The 15,404-nt window shown below is 43.3% G+C and overlaps 6 protein-coding genes across 6 annotated transcripts; 3 read left to right on the plus strand and 3 right to left on the minus strand.

Annotated features, from left to right (window-relative positions):
* Window positions 1–1,402: 1,402 nt before the first annotated feature.
* On the plus strand, window positions 1,403–3,627 carry BDB00DRAFT_928954 (uncharacterized protein; the record flags this gene model as incomplete). Its single annotated transcript, XM_053128947.1, has 2 exons — window positions 1,403–2,015; window positions 2,093–3,627. The coding sequence occupies 2 exons, from the start codon at window positions 1,403–1,405 to the stop codon at window positions 3,625–3,627; spliced, it is 2,148 nt and encodes a 715-aa protein (XP_052979697.1).
* Window positions 3,628–4,374: 747 nt separating this feature from the next.
* Window positions 4,375–5,606, minus strand: BDB00DRAFT_872322 (transcriptional activator of glycolytic enzymes-domain-containing protein; the record flags this gene model as incomplete). Its single annotated transcript, XM_053126940.1, has 2 exons — window positions 4,375–4,409; window positions 4,478–5,606. 2 exons carry the CDS (start codon window positions 5,604–5,606, stop codon window positions 4,375–4,377), a joined length of 1,164 nt encoding a protein of 387 aa, XP_052979698.1.
* Window positions 5,607–6,096: 490 nt separating this feature from the next.
* Window positions 6,097–8,827, plus strand: BDB00DRAFT_872323 (uncharacterized protein; the record flags this gene model as incomplete). The annotated part of the gene is made up of 2 exons (XM_053126941.1): window positions 6,097–7,332; window positions 7,424–8,827. The coding sequence occupies 2 exons, from the start codon at window positions 6,097–6,099 to the stop codon at window positions 8,825–8,827; spliced, it is 2,640 nt and encodes an 879-aa protein (XP_052979699.1).
* Window positions 8,828–8,930: 103 nt separating this feature from the next.
* On the minus strand, window positions 8,931–10,109 carry BDB00DRAFT_823082 (uncharacterized protein). The gene has a single exon (XM_053123507.1). It carries the CDS (start codon window positions 10,058–10,060, stop codon window positions 9,182–9,184), a length of 879 nt encoding a protein of 292 aa, XP_052979700.1. The 5' UTR covers window positions 10,061–10,109; the 3' UTR covers window positions 8,931–9,181.
* Window positions 10,110–10,325: 216 nt separating this feature from the next.
* BDB00DRAFT_823083 (uncharacterized protein) lies at window positions 10,326–10,663 on the plus strand. The gene has a single exon (XM_053123508.1). It carries the CDS (start codon window positions 10,371–10,373, stop codon window positions 10,599–10,601), a length of 231 nt encoding a protein of 76 aa, XP_052979701.1. The 5' UTR covers window positions 10,326–10,370; the 3' UTR covers window positions 10,602–10,663.
* A 2,284-nt stretch (window positions 10,664–12,947) lies between these two features.
* BDB00DRAFT_823086 (uncharacterized protein) lies at window positions 12,948–13,814 on the minus strand (the record flags this gene model as incomplete). Its single annotated transcript, XM_053123509.1, has 1 exon — window positions 12,948–13,814. A coding segment is annotated over exon 1 (373 nt), but the record flags the coding sequence as incomplete, so codon positions are not given.
* Window positions 13,815–15,404: the final 1,590 nt, after the last annotated feature.

A 15,404-nucleotide genomic window follows, 5' to 3' on the forward strand; every position in this document is an offset into this window, starting at 1 on the left:
CCTACTAAATGTTCATACGCGCGAACATTTTCTGCGCCATCTAACAACAGCAACATTAATACAAGTTGGGTTGAAAGAAAAAAGTATTGTGTACATGTGTCGTTTAGCCATTTTAACGTCCAGTTTGACAGAAACAACAGCCTGCACAACTTTGACAACAATGTCAGTACCGTATGGATCGGGTGCTAGTGAACTCACTGTAATGGTGCGTGTTGTACGCCGGAACGAAAGAAGAAAAAAGACTAAACTGCTGGCATTTATTACTATAAAAAGTTACATAGAAAAGCGTGCGTGTGGTGTGGCAGCGAAAAATTAGGTATATACGTGCCTGGATTCAAAATGTGCATTATCACCAATTTCGTGCCCTAGGTTTATTTACTGAGAACTCTGTGGTAGAGCTAACAATCCGTCCTGCTACATTACATATAATATTACAACTACGTCTATAGTGTTAGCAGCAGCAGCAGCAGCAGCAACGGATGGTATCACGGTATCATATGCTACTATCCACACATTTATATGACCAAACGATTCCCCAACATCATAATCCACTGTTGGGAAAACTCCATTGAAATCCAGGAATTATGATTATTTCTGCTAAGCGACGATCCCTATTGGAGGGACAGATAGTCATTTCGGCGCTCATTATCAGTAGTCGCCCACGGTATGCAATGCCGTTGAAAGCGATCCATAGACTACGTCCTTCTTGACCTATTGGTAAAGGTGACATGAGCTTCGTGAACATTTCCGTACACTGACCGGATCAGTGGCTCAAACCAAAAACGTAGCCTTGGAGCGTTCATTATACGGGAGTCCTACATGGTTTAAAGCAAACGCATGTAGTCCAAGAGCAAACACACATTACTATCCCTACCAACTTTAATTGATATGCCATCTTGCCACCAATCAATGCACCAGTCGTGAATAGGATTACTGCTGTAAGAAGTCTTGTAGTGAAGAAGCTACTCGTCCATCATTTTCGACTAAAAGCTTGTTTTTTGATATATCTAGACATTTATCGATCGAATGAACGTTACAATGTACGCATTATATTTGTTTTTTATTGGAAAAATGTGATGTTTCTTACCGGGTATATAATTTCCCGGTTCAGGTCTACGGGATTTTTCACATCGTGGGTATAAAACTTATCCTAGATTGGTATGTCCATTCAACACGCGCCATAATTTTATTTTATGTTGCACGAAAGACGCCGTTGCCATGGCAACCGCTCTTGCTTTCGTTTTTCAAGCTCCTCTGAAGAATTCGTTGGTGTAATACTGCGTCTGCAGAATACGTACAACATTGCGCTGCGCCTCACCTTCTTTCTTCCTTTATAAACGTCGAATATTTGTACGCTCCAGAACAACAGAATTGAATCCTCGAAGAATCGCAGCAACACAGAATGGCGGATCAGCAGTTACAGCTACAACCAACAATCCTTAAAACCCTCGCCGAAGAGACAGATCAAATCCTTTTTGATATACAATATGACCAGACACGCGAGCCAACCAAATACATTATTGCTTCAAAATTATATTCGTGTCAAGGAAAGCAACGAGAGGCCATCTCTGTGCTTGAACACGGTCTACGAGCAATCGCTAATAACGACAGCAGCAGCAGCAGCAGTGCACAGATCTCTTCACGCCACCTTATTCAGCAACAGCTTGACATTGTGAAGGCTCGACTCACATGTCGTATCGATTTCATCACCCGATGTCCCTTCGAAGTTGTTTGTACCATTGCCAACTACCTGGATACACAAACCACTATGCAGTGCCTGGATGTTTGTCGTTCCTGGCGCGCCAAGTTTCTCGAGCATAAAGACGTCTGGAAAAGCGTGTCCCTTGTCGGTAGCAGTGGCAAGAAGCAAAAATCTGTTCAAATTTTGTCAGCTATGTCAGAGTACATCGAGAACGTATCAATTCTTGCGCGTCCTGAGCAGATCAGGATGCATTTTAGATTGCTCAAGACTAATACATTTGGCAATCTTCGGACGCTGTCTATCTCTGACACAGGTACGGGCTTAACATGTATTTTTTTGTAAAATATAAGTTTTAATAATTTAATATATGCCTACCTGTGTTATGTATAGGTGAACCAGTAGCTGCGGAACTCAAGCTGACCAAATCTCTGTTTAATGTCATACTCCCTCACGTCTCAAACACATTGACCAAACTGGAACTAAAGTCGGACTCGTTCATCAAGATATCGCTCGTACGTATATTATCCACGTGTCGGAAACTCACTCACCTCAAAGTCAATGTCTACTCTCTTACTACCATCACTGCGACGACATTGTTGGAAGAAAAAATCCCGGAAACTACAGCGCTGACATCTTTGAGCGTCATTACTAATTGGCCCATATTCTCTCAAGTACTAAAAATCCTCCATCCGCTTTTCCCTCACATGCCATGCCTCCGGCGTTTGACAGTTCTGTATCATTCGGTGGATCGAATAAACAGTATCGATGTTTTCGATATGCTTGGTGAACACAACTGTCCCGAGTTGGAATACGTTATAACTGGTTCTTCTGACGTGGTGAAAATGAGGAGCAAGAATGATGATGATGATTCCTTGTTCTTTGACCCTCCTGGTGACGACGAAGACGACGACGATGACGAGGATAACAACGATAGCGCTACTTTTAATCTACATGACGATAGAACGGCAGCTACAGCAGCATCAAGAACAAACACAACGGCCGATGGGATCGAAAACATAAAATCGGTATCGGAGACGAGGAAACAACGTGCCAAGAAAGGACTTCGTCGTTTGGCTATTCAAGGATTGCGATCAGCGACACCTTTAAAGTCACGACTAGAGAAAAGCAGCAATACTCTCCAAACGATGTTCCTCTCGTTCAATTTTTACAGCCATTACTCCAACATAAGCAGCTGGGAACCACTCTCCACGTTTACCATGTATAAGCTGACATCGCTTCATGTGTCAAGTTACTGCAAGCCGTTTTATCAACATCTTCCTGCAATCCTTATCCGCTTACCGGCTCTCAAATCTCTGTGTTTAGAGAATGCGCCCATAAGCAGCGACACGTTATCCGAAAACCCGCGCCAACAACAGCTAGAATCACGCTTGTTGGGTGCTATAATCCAATTAACTCGGCTATCTACTCTACAGTTCCGCCAATTTTACATTATGTTTGGACGCGACGACTTTTTTGACCGGCTGATGCTCCATTATACTCTTACGGCACAAGACGCACCGCCACAGAAAGAAAACTTAACATTGGCATCAACAACGGACTACGGCGCCCATAGCTCGTATTGTGGTTTGGAATGTCTGCGTATCGTCGACTGCCCTGGGTTCGCTACATCAGCATTGCAACAGGCCGCCAAAATCAAGAGTCTTCAAAAACTTAGTATCGTTTTGTCGACCCGCGATCAACAACAAGTTAGCTCTTGTGACGTCAATACTTTTGCACAATCAATTGGAGACCTCGCTTTTCTATCAGAACTTGGACTAGGTAAAATGACGCTGACAGATAACAGCGTGCATAGTATTTCAGCGTGTAAAAATCTTAAAAGATTGGCCCTGAAAGAAATCCAAGGTCTTACACACAAAGGCGAAGAGCTATTGGAGGAGCATATGGAATCGGTATTGTTTGTATAGAACACATGTGTAATATGATCAAACAATATTATTTTAGAGTTACTACACCCACTTGACGACAAGGTTGTAAGCATAATGACAAAATCTACATATACTATATACAGTGAATAGATTCTGCTTGTGCCAGGCAGGGACACTCTTTCCGAGAATTAATACGAGCATATTGTATGTTAAAGATAGCCATAGCATCACAATGTGAATGTCCATCATACTACTAAAAGGCAGCGGGTACCGAAATGGTGCAGCAAATTGTCCTTAATGAGAATTCTGCATATCAAAAGGATAATTCTGTCAATGCGATCTCTCAAAAGACAGCATGGTTTTCGTTACTTGCAATAAAGATGAGTAACATCCAATAGTCCACAGTGCTCCCTAAGTATGTGGTTCTTGTTCTTCTGGAATAGTAATGGTAACAAAAGAAGCAAACTTCTATATAGAATGTTGTCGGTTATCTGTCATATAAAACGTAAGGTAGACCTCATTCTTGCTCATAGAATGTTTTCATCGGGGAGTGTTTTAGTACCGAGGGTTTTTTTTTCGTTGTTAACCTTCTACGGTACTATCGTTTTTCCATTAATTAAATTATACGAGTATAGCAGAAGGAACGAGTTTGTTTATTTTATGACGTGCTACATGAAGCAAAAGCGTTATGTGAGCCACTGAACTGAGGGGGAGGGAATCCTTCGGCTATCGTGGTTGAATTCTAATTGCGAGTTAATAACAGTTTGGCCGGTTGGTCTTCAAAAATTAGTCGATAAATGGTACTGGTGCAACACCGCGTTCTATAAAGGATACAATCATTCTTTGAGAAATAAAGCTTATCAGAATAACAGTAAGTTAAGTAGCATACCTTGACTTATGATACTATGAGCCTTGATTCGTTTTGCCAAGTCGGCCAAATTAAGGGCTTTACCCATGCGGTGAGCATCCAGTCGACGCACAGCGTCCACATCCGTTGTGTCTTTGCCGTATCGCATCATTAAGTTGATTTCATTAATGATTGGTAGTCGTACCTTTAAGAACAAGTTATTGTTGTCTTTATCTTTCCGCCAAGAGTCGCCATACTGTTTTTCTAACTCTTTAACAGCTGGCTCATCGTCGGTCACGCCGTCGGTCCACTCGCGCCATACATCTTTGACCGACGTGATTTCTTTGTTCAAATTATAGATAGGAATATCGCCGTCGTTGCCAGCTTCGTCCACTTCATTTTCTGTCAATATCGCCTCTTGGCTGTTGCGTCGCAACGAAGTTCGTGTTCCTCTTCTGGCCGTTGCCGTTTTCTTCCGTGGCTGCACTTCTTCTTCGTCTTCTGTGACTTGTTTTCGTGGGCGTCCTCGTCCGAATTTAACTTGGCTACGAGTTATAATTGATAATTGCGACGATAGTGCAGCAGCGTCTCGTTGGGTGTGTGGATGCAATTCACTGTCGTCCGTATCGAGACTACTGTCGCTGCTTCCGTCATCCTTTTCTGGAACATATGACTCGTTGCTCGACGGGTCTTCAACATCGCTTCTAGTTTCTTCTTGCTCGGGGCCTTTCTCGTCGCTACTATCGCTGGAAGAAGATGAGGATGCAAAAGAAGGTATTTGATGGCGCGTTCGGAGTTTTTTATTTGCTTTGTATGTCCTTGTCATTGATCGTAGAACTGGAAATGGTGACGATGGTATTGCCGGCGCCTTTCTTGTCGATGTAACAGCTGAGCGGCTGAATATTTCGGATTTTGGCTCTGGCTCTGTAGCGTTAGAGATAGGATCGGAAGAGGAGGAGGAAGTGGCTGGAGAGGCGATTGGCGTGGTGGCTGTCGATTCAAGGTGTAGTAGCCACTGTTTTATTTGATCGTTCTCGCAGCGGATCTTGTTCAATTCCTTGATGGTTTCTTTGTGATTTTCAATAATCAAGCTTTCCAGCTTTTGAATTTGTTGCAGGAGCTGTTCCTGATCGGAAGGGTAATACTGGCCCACTAGTTGATGTACTGTCATGCCGTGCTTTAGTCGGTGACTAGAATTATATATGTAGGTATTTACGTGTAGCGATGTGCGTGTGTTCAACTTGAAGAGGGAAAGTTTTTTTTTTATGCAACTGACAAACGACACTTGCTGGTTTTATAATTTTGTCACATAAGGTATCTTTTGTCTTTGAAAAAAACAAAGGGATGGCAGGCGACAACATAGACGGGTAGATGAAAAGGGGCTATTTAGTATCTTCAATTCTTTTTTGCACACATCCTCTGCTGTTTCAGTAGGTAGCCTCCTTTCTCACTGACCCAGAAGAACCTTCAGCGTAACACCAATCACCTTTATTTTTAATTCTTCCACACGCTTCTCTTTCTCTTTTGCCGCTCGCTCCGTTCACTCGCTGTCAAAGTCAACACCCTAATTTACTCGCAATCTCAGTCCTTCATTTATACATGCTGCTGTGACGATTACAACAAAGGCGAGAGCGGGCTTCTTTATATACACACACATACAAATGAACGAGTATACCAGTGGCAGCGATACTGACAGCGGTGGCGACGACGACTATGCCCCCATTGTCGCCTCGAGCTGGGGTGATCAAAAAAAACCAACAGACAACAGCAACGACGGAAACAACGCAAAGCAAGACAAAGTAAACGACTGGGCTTCCTTAATCGATCCTAATGCCAAGCTTGGTAATAATGGTGTGGGCAGTGGCGATTTACATCGAAGAGGACCGAATTATCGACCTGTTGATGAAACTCTTATTCTACGACAACGGCTCCAGGGTGCCAGTTTGAAAACGGAAGAAGAGAAAAAGGCACACAGGGAGCGCAACGCCCGAGGAAAAAGAAAGATGATGCGTTATGTTCGGGAGCTGGAGGAAGACCGGCCTACGTCTCGACGATTTGTATCCAACACTAGGAAATCGGCACGTTCCTTTTCGTCTTCTGCACGCGGTGGTAAAAAGCCTTTCTCTTCACCGCGCAGCAATTTCTCATCGTCCGCACGAAAAAAATCGTTCTCTCCATCCGATACCACCACAACCACAACCACTACTACGGCAGCAGGCAACACTGACGATGTAGCGCCACCGTCACCATTGCCGCCAATCGAAAACAAGCCATTGGCTGTCTATCGTGAAACGGCACCATGGGACGACTTTACTGAAGTGACGAAGTTTCCATCTTCATCTTCTCCTGAGCAACAACTAAAACAACCTCGACCATCAAAACAACCATCTTCTGAACAACAACAACTACAACAAGAAAAACAATCGCAATTGAAAAAGAAAGCATCAGTTCGCTTCAGTCATCCGTTGGTGCAACCGCCTCCTATCGCGTTACACTCACCCAAAAGCACAAAATCAACTACAACTACGACTACGACTCTGAGAAATTGCAACAGCACCAGTAATGTTTTCCATATTGACAGTACGACTACTACTGCTACTACTACTATCACAGCAACAGCGTCTTCCGGTGCTTCCACAACCCCCACAACCGATAGTAATACCGTGAGCCCTGCAACCACAACGAAGCCAACAGCACCATCATCATCATCACCTGTTGCTGCTTGCGATCCCACAGCCGCTAGTAATATCGTGAGTCCTGCAACCACAACACCAACAGCATCACCATCATTACCACCTGTTGCTGCTCGCCCACCGTCCATCGCAAGCAGCAACAGTAATCCGTGGGTAGGCAAGCTGTTAATGGAGGAGCCGTTCTGGAAAGGACCAATGGAAAAGGTAATGACAAAGAGAGGAAACAAGTGGACGTGCAAACCGCGTGTAAAATTCAAGATTAATAAAGTTGGCGTTATTAACCTACTTCAAAAAGGAGAGCACTGCAAAGAAAAAGGAAGATACCAAGTTGATTGAAGAGACAGAGCCCCAGCAATCTTTACAAAGATTGGACACATCCTCTGGGGCATCCAAGTGGTCGTCGGGAGACGTGCTCACGCCGTCGCCCGTGACAACGCCTACCAAACGAACAGTGCCGCCTGCGTGGCATCCGCCTCCATCGGCTGATTGGGTGAATGAATTTATGGTATCATCCACCAAGTCAACCACCAGCAAGAAAGCTACTCCTAGCCTGGGTAACGAAGAAGCAGTTGGTAATCCTACCGCAACCACCAACCACCCCAATCCACATACTTCAGCCATGAAAGCTGGTGGCGGATGGCAGCATCCAACGTCATGGAATCCGCCTAGTTCGCTTACTGCACCATCTACACCAGTATCTCATAGCGACTCATACAAATGTTCGCAAGCATCCGGCACTACTACTTTGAAAACTCCATCGATACCCGCAAAGCCTGTATCACCAGCTGCGTCGCCCACGCAACCAGCAAAAGTAGCAGCGCCTACTCCTGCTGCTGCACCATCAACAACCAACTGGCAGTCTTTTGTTTCACCAGTATCAGAAAAACCAGTAACACCACCCGCCACTACTGCAGAAAACACATCTTGGCAATACACCACTAGTACTACGACGTCTACTCCACCAGTCCCAGCGAAACCAATAACGCCACCAGGTAGGCAGTCTCCCTTTTCGGTGCTAGCGCCTACATCCAATTGGGAAACAAACACAACGGCTACTACGCCTGTATCCAACAACGATGATTCATGGAAACCCGCAACAAAATCGTGGGATGGTTCAGCTTCTAGTCCATGGAACGATTCGTCAGCAACCCAAGGCTGGAATAGCAACACTGATACTACATGGAGCAGCAACAATAATGGCTGGGGTTCTGACGCAACACGACAACAAGAAACAGAACAGCCCAAACGTGAACAGAAAACGGCACCAAGTCGATTCTCTCGACCCGGTCGACCAAAATACTCAACTCGATCTAAGGGCCCCACACCAGCCAACTATCGGCCTGACAAACCACTCAGTCCACCGACCAAAGTGGCGCCTCCGTCGCGCGCAGATAATCCTGTCGTTGTGTCCATCAATGTCGAGTTAAGCGCAGATAATAAGATACCCGTGCATCTTCATCTGTACGATGATCCGCTCAACGTGGCGCGTCAGTTCGCTCAAGCACATTCCATTCATTCACCCAACATCATTGAAGCCCTCAACCAATTGTTCTCATCACAAAAGGCCCAGGCTGTCAGAAAACGGTCACAATCCAATGTAAATAACACTTCATCCTTACCTTTACCGCCTCGTGGCTATCAGCAGCAGCATCAACATGATCATCACCGTCCGCATCAGCAGCAGTATCGTGGCAGATAAGATTATCAATAGCCGCTGTATTTCTAGTATCTTCATTCAGCCACCCCCACCTTAATTCTCTGTAAAACACTTTTCATCCTTCCTTTTTACTTTGCATTAATGAAAAAAAGTATTTTTCTTCTGATTTATCTTGCTATTGAAGATACTGTAGTTGCAATGGCTCTGTAATGATGCATTCGTCCAAGAGGCATACAGCGTCGTAATAGGAGAGAGAACAGCTCAGCTACATTCATTGTTGATACGCTACTGTAATGAATCTAGTGAACTCACTTCATTGTCGCTATATATCACTTGAGTTGTCCTTTATTATCTTTTATTTAAGCTAGAGTTGGCTATCATGTGGTGAATATCAACTTAAGAAAAAGCGCTCTTGTTACGAGCCATCCATTTTTGAATTGATTCAGGCTGTCGCCCAAGCAGGATTGGCAAACCACGAGTCACTGCTGGACTTACGGCGCGATACGTAGCGGCACAATACGCAAGATCAGAAGCGGATCCCATTTTAAGGAAAGTATCATACATGGTTTGTGGTGGGACCTGAGTGTACGTTATTGTGCGATCCAACAGTTCAGACAAAAATTGAGCACGTTCTTGGGGTGTCTTGACATCGCCAACCAGCTCGTATGCAGCATCACCATGTTTTTCGACTGGATCCATCAAAATACGTGCCGCTACCTCGCCAATATCGCATGGCGAAATCCATTCTTGCAACTCGTCCGGAGCAGAAGCAGAATCCATGATCGTGCTCTGTTTTTGGATAGTTTCGAGATTGAACAATAGATTGCTCATGAAATTGCTCGGCCGCAGACTCACGAAACCATGATTTCGTGAAGGTTTGTTAGCTAGTTCATAGATGGCCTTTTCTGCAACTTGGTGTGGTAGCAGCGCTTGGTACTGACGCCAAGGCACAGATTGGACTGACAAGTCGACAATTTGTTTCACCCCCGCTTCGTAGGCCTTTTTAGCCAGTGCAATTTTGATGGCAGCCATGTCATCCATGTCAGGCACAAGCAGAAACAAGCGCGTGTGACCGGCAATGGATTCATTAAATGGTGTCAAGTCGTGATAACCGCCTTGAATAATGGTGATAGTGCTAGACGTGTTGGCAACTTTTGGCGGTGTACGAGTGTAGGCCGTGACCTGAATGCCGCTTTTGATCAGCTTGTCCAACACAACAGAGCCGACATTACCAGTGGCACCAAGGACATAAATACGCTCGTTGCTCTTCTCCATCCTATACTTTTCTCACTAGTTGCTTTGTTATGTAACAAGAGAAATAGAGAGAAAGAGAGCTAAGAAAATAATCAAAACTTTGTGTTGTTTATTTATAAACCGAGTTTGTTTTTGCTTACCAGCTATACCACGGTGTAATTCATGGAATCTCGCGAAGTTTCTCAGTTACTGCGGATTCCTGCGACTCCCACAAGTTTTGTTTGCTGCGGTAAAACTATAATGGTAATCTCGTTACACCAACACAGTTGGTATCATAGCATTTGCAGTTTTGAGGCTGTGTAAAAGCTTCGTTACTTATAGTACTGAGCACATGACGACAACGGCGACATTAAAGAATGTCTTATTGGCAGGACGTCAAGGCTATCGTGCTATAGCAGTAGCAATCAAATTGCTACTGGTACTGTTGTGGCTTGCTAGTAAAGAAAATAAAACATGTACAGAGACGGCACGCAATCTAGTGCTAAGGCCAGCGATCTATTGTACATGGTGCTTTTTGTTTGAATATCGACTATTTAATTATGTTTCATTATCGACTATTTAATTATTTTTGAAACCATTTGTGTTTGGATACGCTTTTTTTAAAATGGATACGCTTTTGGATACGCTTTTGGATACGCTTTTTTCAAAATGGATACGCTTTTGGATACGCTTTTTTCAAATGGATACGCTTTTGGATACGCTTTTTTGAAAATGGATACGCTTTTGGATACGCTTTTTTCAAAATGGATACGCTTTTGGATACGCTTTTTTGAAAATGGATACGCTTTTGGATACGCTTTTTTCAAAATGGATACGCTTTTGGATACGCTTTTTTCAAAATGGATACGCTTTTGGATACGCTTTTTTCAAAATGGATACGCTTTTGGATACGCTTTTTTCAAAATGGATACGCTTTTGGATACGCTTTTATATCGCCTGATGATTGTAGCTGCGGTAACATTCCAACAAATATTGCTAACTTTTTTATCATGTTTCTGATTGTGATCAGTCTAAAAAGCGATTTTGGAGAACAAGTGCTCAATAGCAAGACCGGACGCATTGTAGTATTACCTGCTGATTCTAAAAAGAAGGAAGAAGTCTATATCGCATGGTTTCTGAGTTCACGTCAATGCTCCGTGTCTCTATTTTTATACATGTCACTCAAAATACAAGAAGCCCGATTCGGTCAAGTTTAATTGAGTGATCCCAAACAATTGCGAAGGTACTTCAATTTCTTACCGTGGACAAAACGCATCTACTAATCAGTTGGCTATATTAAAGACGTTTACTTCAAGCGACTTGACCATCGTCATTGAACAACTGATTTTCACGGCTTAACTCAGCCAGAAACGACTCGCCAAAATTCGCTTTATCAAGCAGGGGCTCTTCTTCGATAACGACGTGGTGTTGTAATCGTTATCGCAAATTTACATGGATAGACTGGTCGACTGGAGGACGGAGAAAATGCGATAATAGCCAAGCAACAACTCAACGATTCATTTTAGTTTGGAGAGAGCAAAGCGGGCAGTCTACACTATGATGGCTAAAGCTGTAGTACTAAAAGCACCAACTAATGGTGTTTGAAATACGGCGACAAGTACCCTGTTTTACCATGATATATTGCAGCTTGATAGGCAAACCAGATAGTAGAAAGGACGGTAGTTCACCAAATGCCGCACAGTATGAAGGAAAGGTAAGATTGTATACTTTCACGCGAGTTTTGGAACCGACAGAAGTCCAGCTATCATATATATCTTATGATCTCGTTCAAAGAAGAAAAAATATATTTTCATTTTCATGCTTTTTTCTCCTCATAGTGGAGACTAAATAAATTATTTTTTTTTGTGAGTTCAAAGCTAACTGGTAGCTCTTATATAAGATAAGTGACAGATAGTAAGTATAAGCAAAGGGGACTTGTACATTGCTAGAAGTAGGATGGCTGAGGCGCTGGGGATGACATGTCAAAGGTGCGCAGTGTACGCAGCAAGGTGGCGGGAAAAGGCTCCTGACTAGTTCTGTTGAACTTCTATTCTGCGTCAAAACCAACAGCAAAACTTGATCCGGCCTTGTTTCTGGGATTATCTTGACTACTTGATTCCAATAACAGGGTAAGAGCACCTGCAGCGGTCGCTGTTACGAAACTGTTAAATTTCAGAGTTTAACAGCCCGCTTAACAGTGCGTAACAGCTTAACAGGGCATTTCGTGCAGCGGTTACTGTTACGAAGCTGTTAACTTCACACGTCGTTGGTTTCAATGAAAGCTTTGCCCTTTCTCTTGAGCAGGGGGCAGCGGCAGAAACGTCAGACAGGCGAGTGGCGTTAGAAGTAGCGTTGTTCAATTTGAAGAATACAAACAAAGAATGAAGTGAGATATAGCTTTATTTTTCAAGTCCTTTTTCTCGATTCAAGAAACTGTTAAATTTAACAGTTTTTGTTCGGGCTGTTAAATTTAACAGGACGTTAACAGCAACCGCTGCAAGGTCTGGCTGTTAAATAAACTGTTAAATTTAACATAACAGGTTCTTAACAGCGACCGCTGCAGGTGCTCTAAGAGCGCTGTTGATACTGGCAGTTGTACTAAGTACTGGAGGGTTTGAAAACTGTTGTGGTAGCTCGAGCTCTAGATAATGCTGAGATGGATGCAATGGTTGAGATTGGATGCCTTCGCGCAAAGAAGGAAAGACTTCCTCGAAAAATGTCTTATCTACGCTAGCTTTGTCTGTGAAAAGAACCTGAGGACACTGATGACCGAAGTTGTGTAAGCTTTTGCACATGTTGTAGATTGGTTGATGTATATAGTCCATTGATGATGACAGTACAAAGCACTGCAAGCGAATCTCGCCGAATTCGTTGGTCATGGTAAACAAGCCCTCAAAGATCTTCATTCCATCAAGTTTACCTAGGTGAGCAGGGACCTAAGGATTGGAAGTTTAACAGCTCAATCAAATTTAAGCATACTATATCAACAATTTACTTTATAGCTGTGATCAACATGCACGACGTCTGCTGATAAGGAGCTTGTGTACTGATTGTGATCTGTACATACTTTTCCACAAAGCCATTGAAAAGTTCTGTGAAGTACTTGGCACTTGGTACGAAGCCACAGTATCCAGTAGTAGTATCCTCGAATGATGAAAATTTTGCAATCTTAATTCGTTTCACCATACTATTCAGCATTCTTTGCTTGTGTTTAAGTTCGAGTTCCCTCTGTTGGTCTTGAATGTGCTCACGCTTTTTGACGAATTGATGCTCCAGACCGTCGTGTCGAAGATTATGGAGCTCGTAAAGCATACGCATGAATGGCTTGGGCCCTATTCCAGAAGCGAAGGTACTGTACATTAGTCGCATCACTTGAAATGACACGCCGCTGCGATGCAAAAAATAAGTAGGGAATTCTTCGATAGCTCGGGTGGTAACATAGCAACGACCTCTTCGTCATGCCCCATATATGTTGTATTGCATCCATTGTTGTATTTATAACAGTAGGACATTATTTAAAAGTTGTCCGTGATATCGATGACTCTATGGGCAGCAGACGATGTTGGCCATCCATGGGTGTCCAGCTTTTTCTTGCAGCTTGGACATAGTACAGTCTCGAGCAAATGAGGAACCCACATGAAAACTCGGGGCTTGTATAACGGTCTTAGATCTAATTGTACTTGGCTTTGTAGCTGAAAATATGTAGGGGTCGCAATCTGACCCGCGGGTTGAGGACAGGTCAACGGGTCGGGTTGATGCATTTCTAACCCGCGGGTCAACCCGTCTAACCCTTGACCCGACCCGTTGACCCGTTGTGACCCGTGTATACATATAATATGTATGAGGTACTTGTATTCAAGTAGTCAATCTTCTTGTTGGGAAGCATCATTATATTATAGGATGTAGTTATCAATATGTCTGCTATAGAACTATAACATAAAATGCTTTTTATTGTGGGATTATCTTTTATATTCAAGAGTAAAGGATAAGTAAGCTATAAGCAATATATGTAAAAGGAGTTAAGAAGCAGCAATAGTACAATGAGAACGGACAATAAAGGGTGGCAGTAAGAGACGAGATTTAACAAAAGACTGAAAAGGAATTGAAAAAAGAAAAACGAAGGAAGAAGGAAGAAGTGATAAGAAAAGGGAAAAGGAAAGGGATTATTAGGGGCATATAGGGAAGTCGATTTTCAACCACACTTTTACCATCATGCTTTCTTTAATACATGTGAGCCCGAGCGATTTCTTTTGTGATGGCACAAAACCCTTTACCTTTGAAATAATCACACAAAACGTAGATGTTGCAAGCACTGTTAGAAATTTGCGTGCCATCATCTTAGAAAGCTTTGTATATATATATAGAGTTTTGCACTTCCAGTGCTCAAGTTCAGGCTGATTGACACTTCCTTCATCACCATATCGAAATCAGTCTTGACCCGTCAACCCGAGTTTTGACCCGTCGGGTTGAACGGGTCGGGTCGGGTCAGTGTTTTCTTAACCCGCGGGTCAATGGGTCAGACCCTTGGCCCGACCCGACCCGTCCAATTGCGACCCCTAACTCGAGCTCGTCCTTGAATAATTGACGAGTTATGAGGCCAATAATGGCAGTGGTAGGGAAGTACCTACATATCATCTCCTCCTCAACGGATTCCACCTTCTGCGATCCTATCCAGCATTCACTTGTCTCCTCTTTTCTAAACTTTTTCTCTCCTAGTGTTGTACTAAATATGACTGGCCGTTTTGACGGCACAAGACATTTGCCAGACTACAAACGATTGCAACATACAGAATACCACCTCACAAGAATATGTTGACAAGATACAAACGAGCATACAAGCAATGAGTAGAAGGAGGTATTCGACAACATCGTGATTGTATTTGTATTATATCATTGTATCATATGGCAAGCGGCGAGGCAGTTTTATTAGGAAAAAAAACTATAAATAGCCATACTATCACAGGCAATAGAAGAGCCGTTCCTGTGGAAAAACAACATTCTATTTCAAAAACAAGATGAAATTTTGACAAGACCAGTCCTTCCGCAGACGATGATCCAAGTAGTTCTCCAAACAGCACATGGCGACAAAACAGCAGGTCACTTTGCAGTTGGAAAAACCATGGACAAGGCCAAACAGCTAGCATGGTGGTCAACAATGCAAGAAGACGTAAAAGCTTGGGTTCAGGGATGTATGTCATGCCAAAAATACAAGAATAGTACCACGTCGACAGCTGCGCCGATGAAACCAATATTGCCAAGATTCGCTGGCAAAATATGATCGGCGGACATCGCGGTGTTCCCACAAAGCAAAAAGGGAAACGAATACCTCCTTGTTCTTGTGGAATACTTATCCAAGTGGTGCATCACGGCAGCACTTCCAAGCTTT

This window comes from Zychaea mexicana (genome assembly GCF_025766255.1).
Source record: "Zychaea mexicana strain RSA 1403 chromosome Unknown BDB00scaffold_36, whole genome shotgun sequence".
Taxonomy (NCBI): domain Eukaryota; kingdom Fungi; phylum Mucoromycota; class Mucoromycetes; order Mucorales; family Lichtheimiaceae; genus Zychaea; species Zychaea mexicana.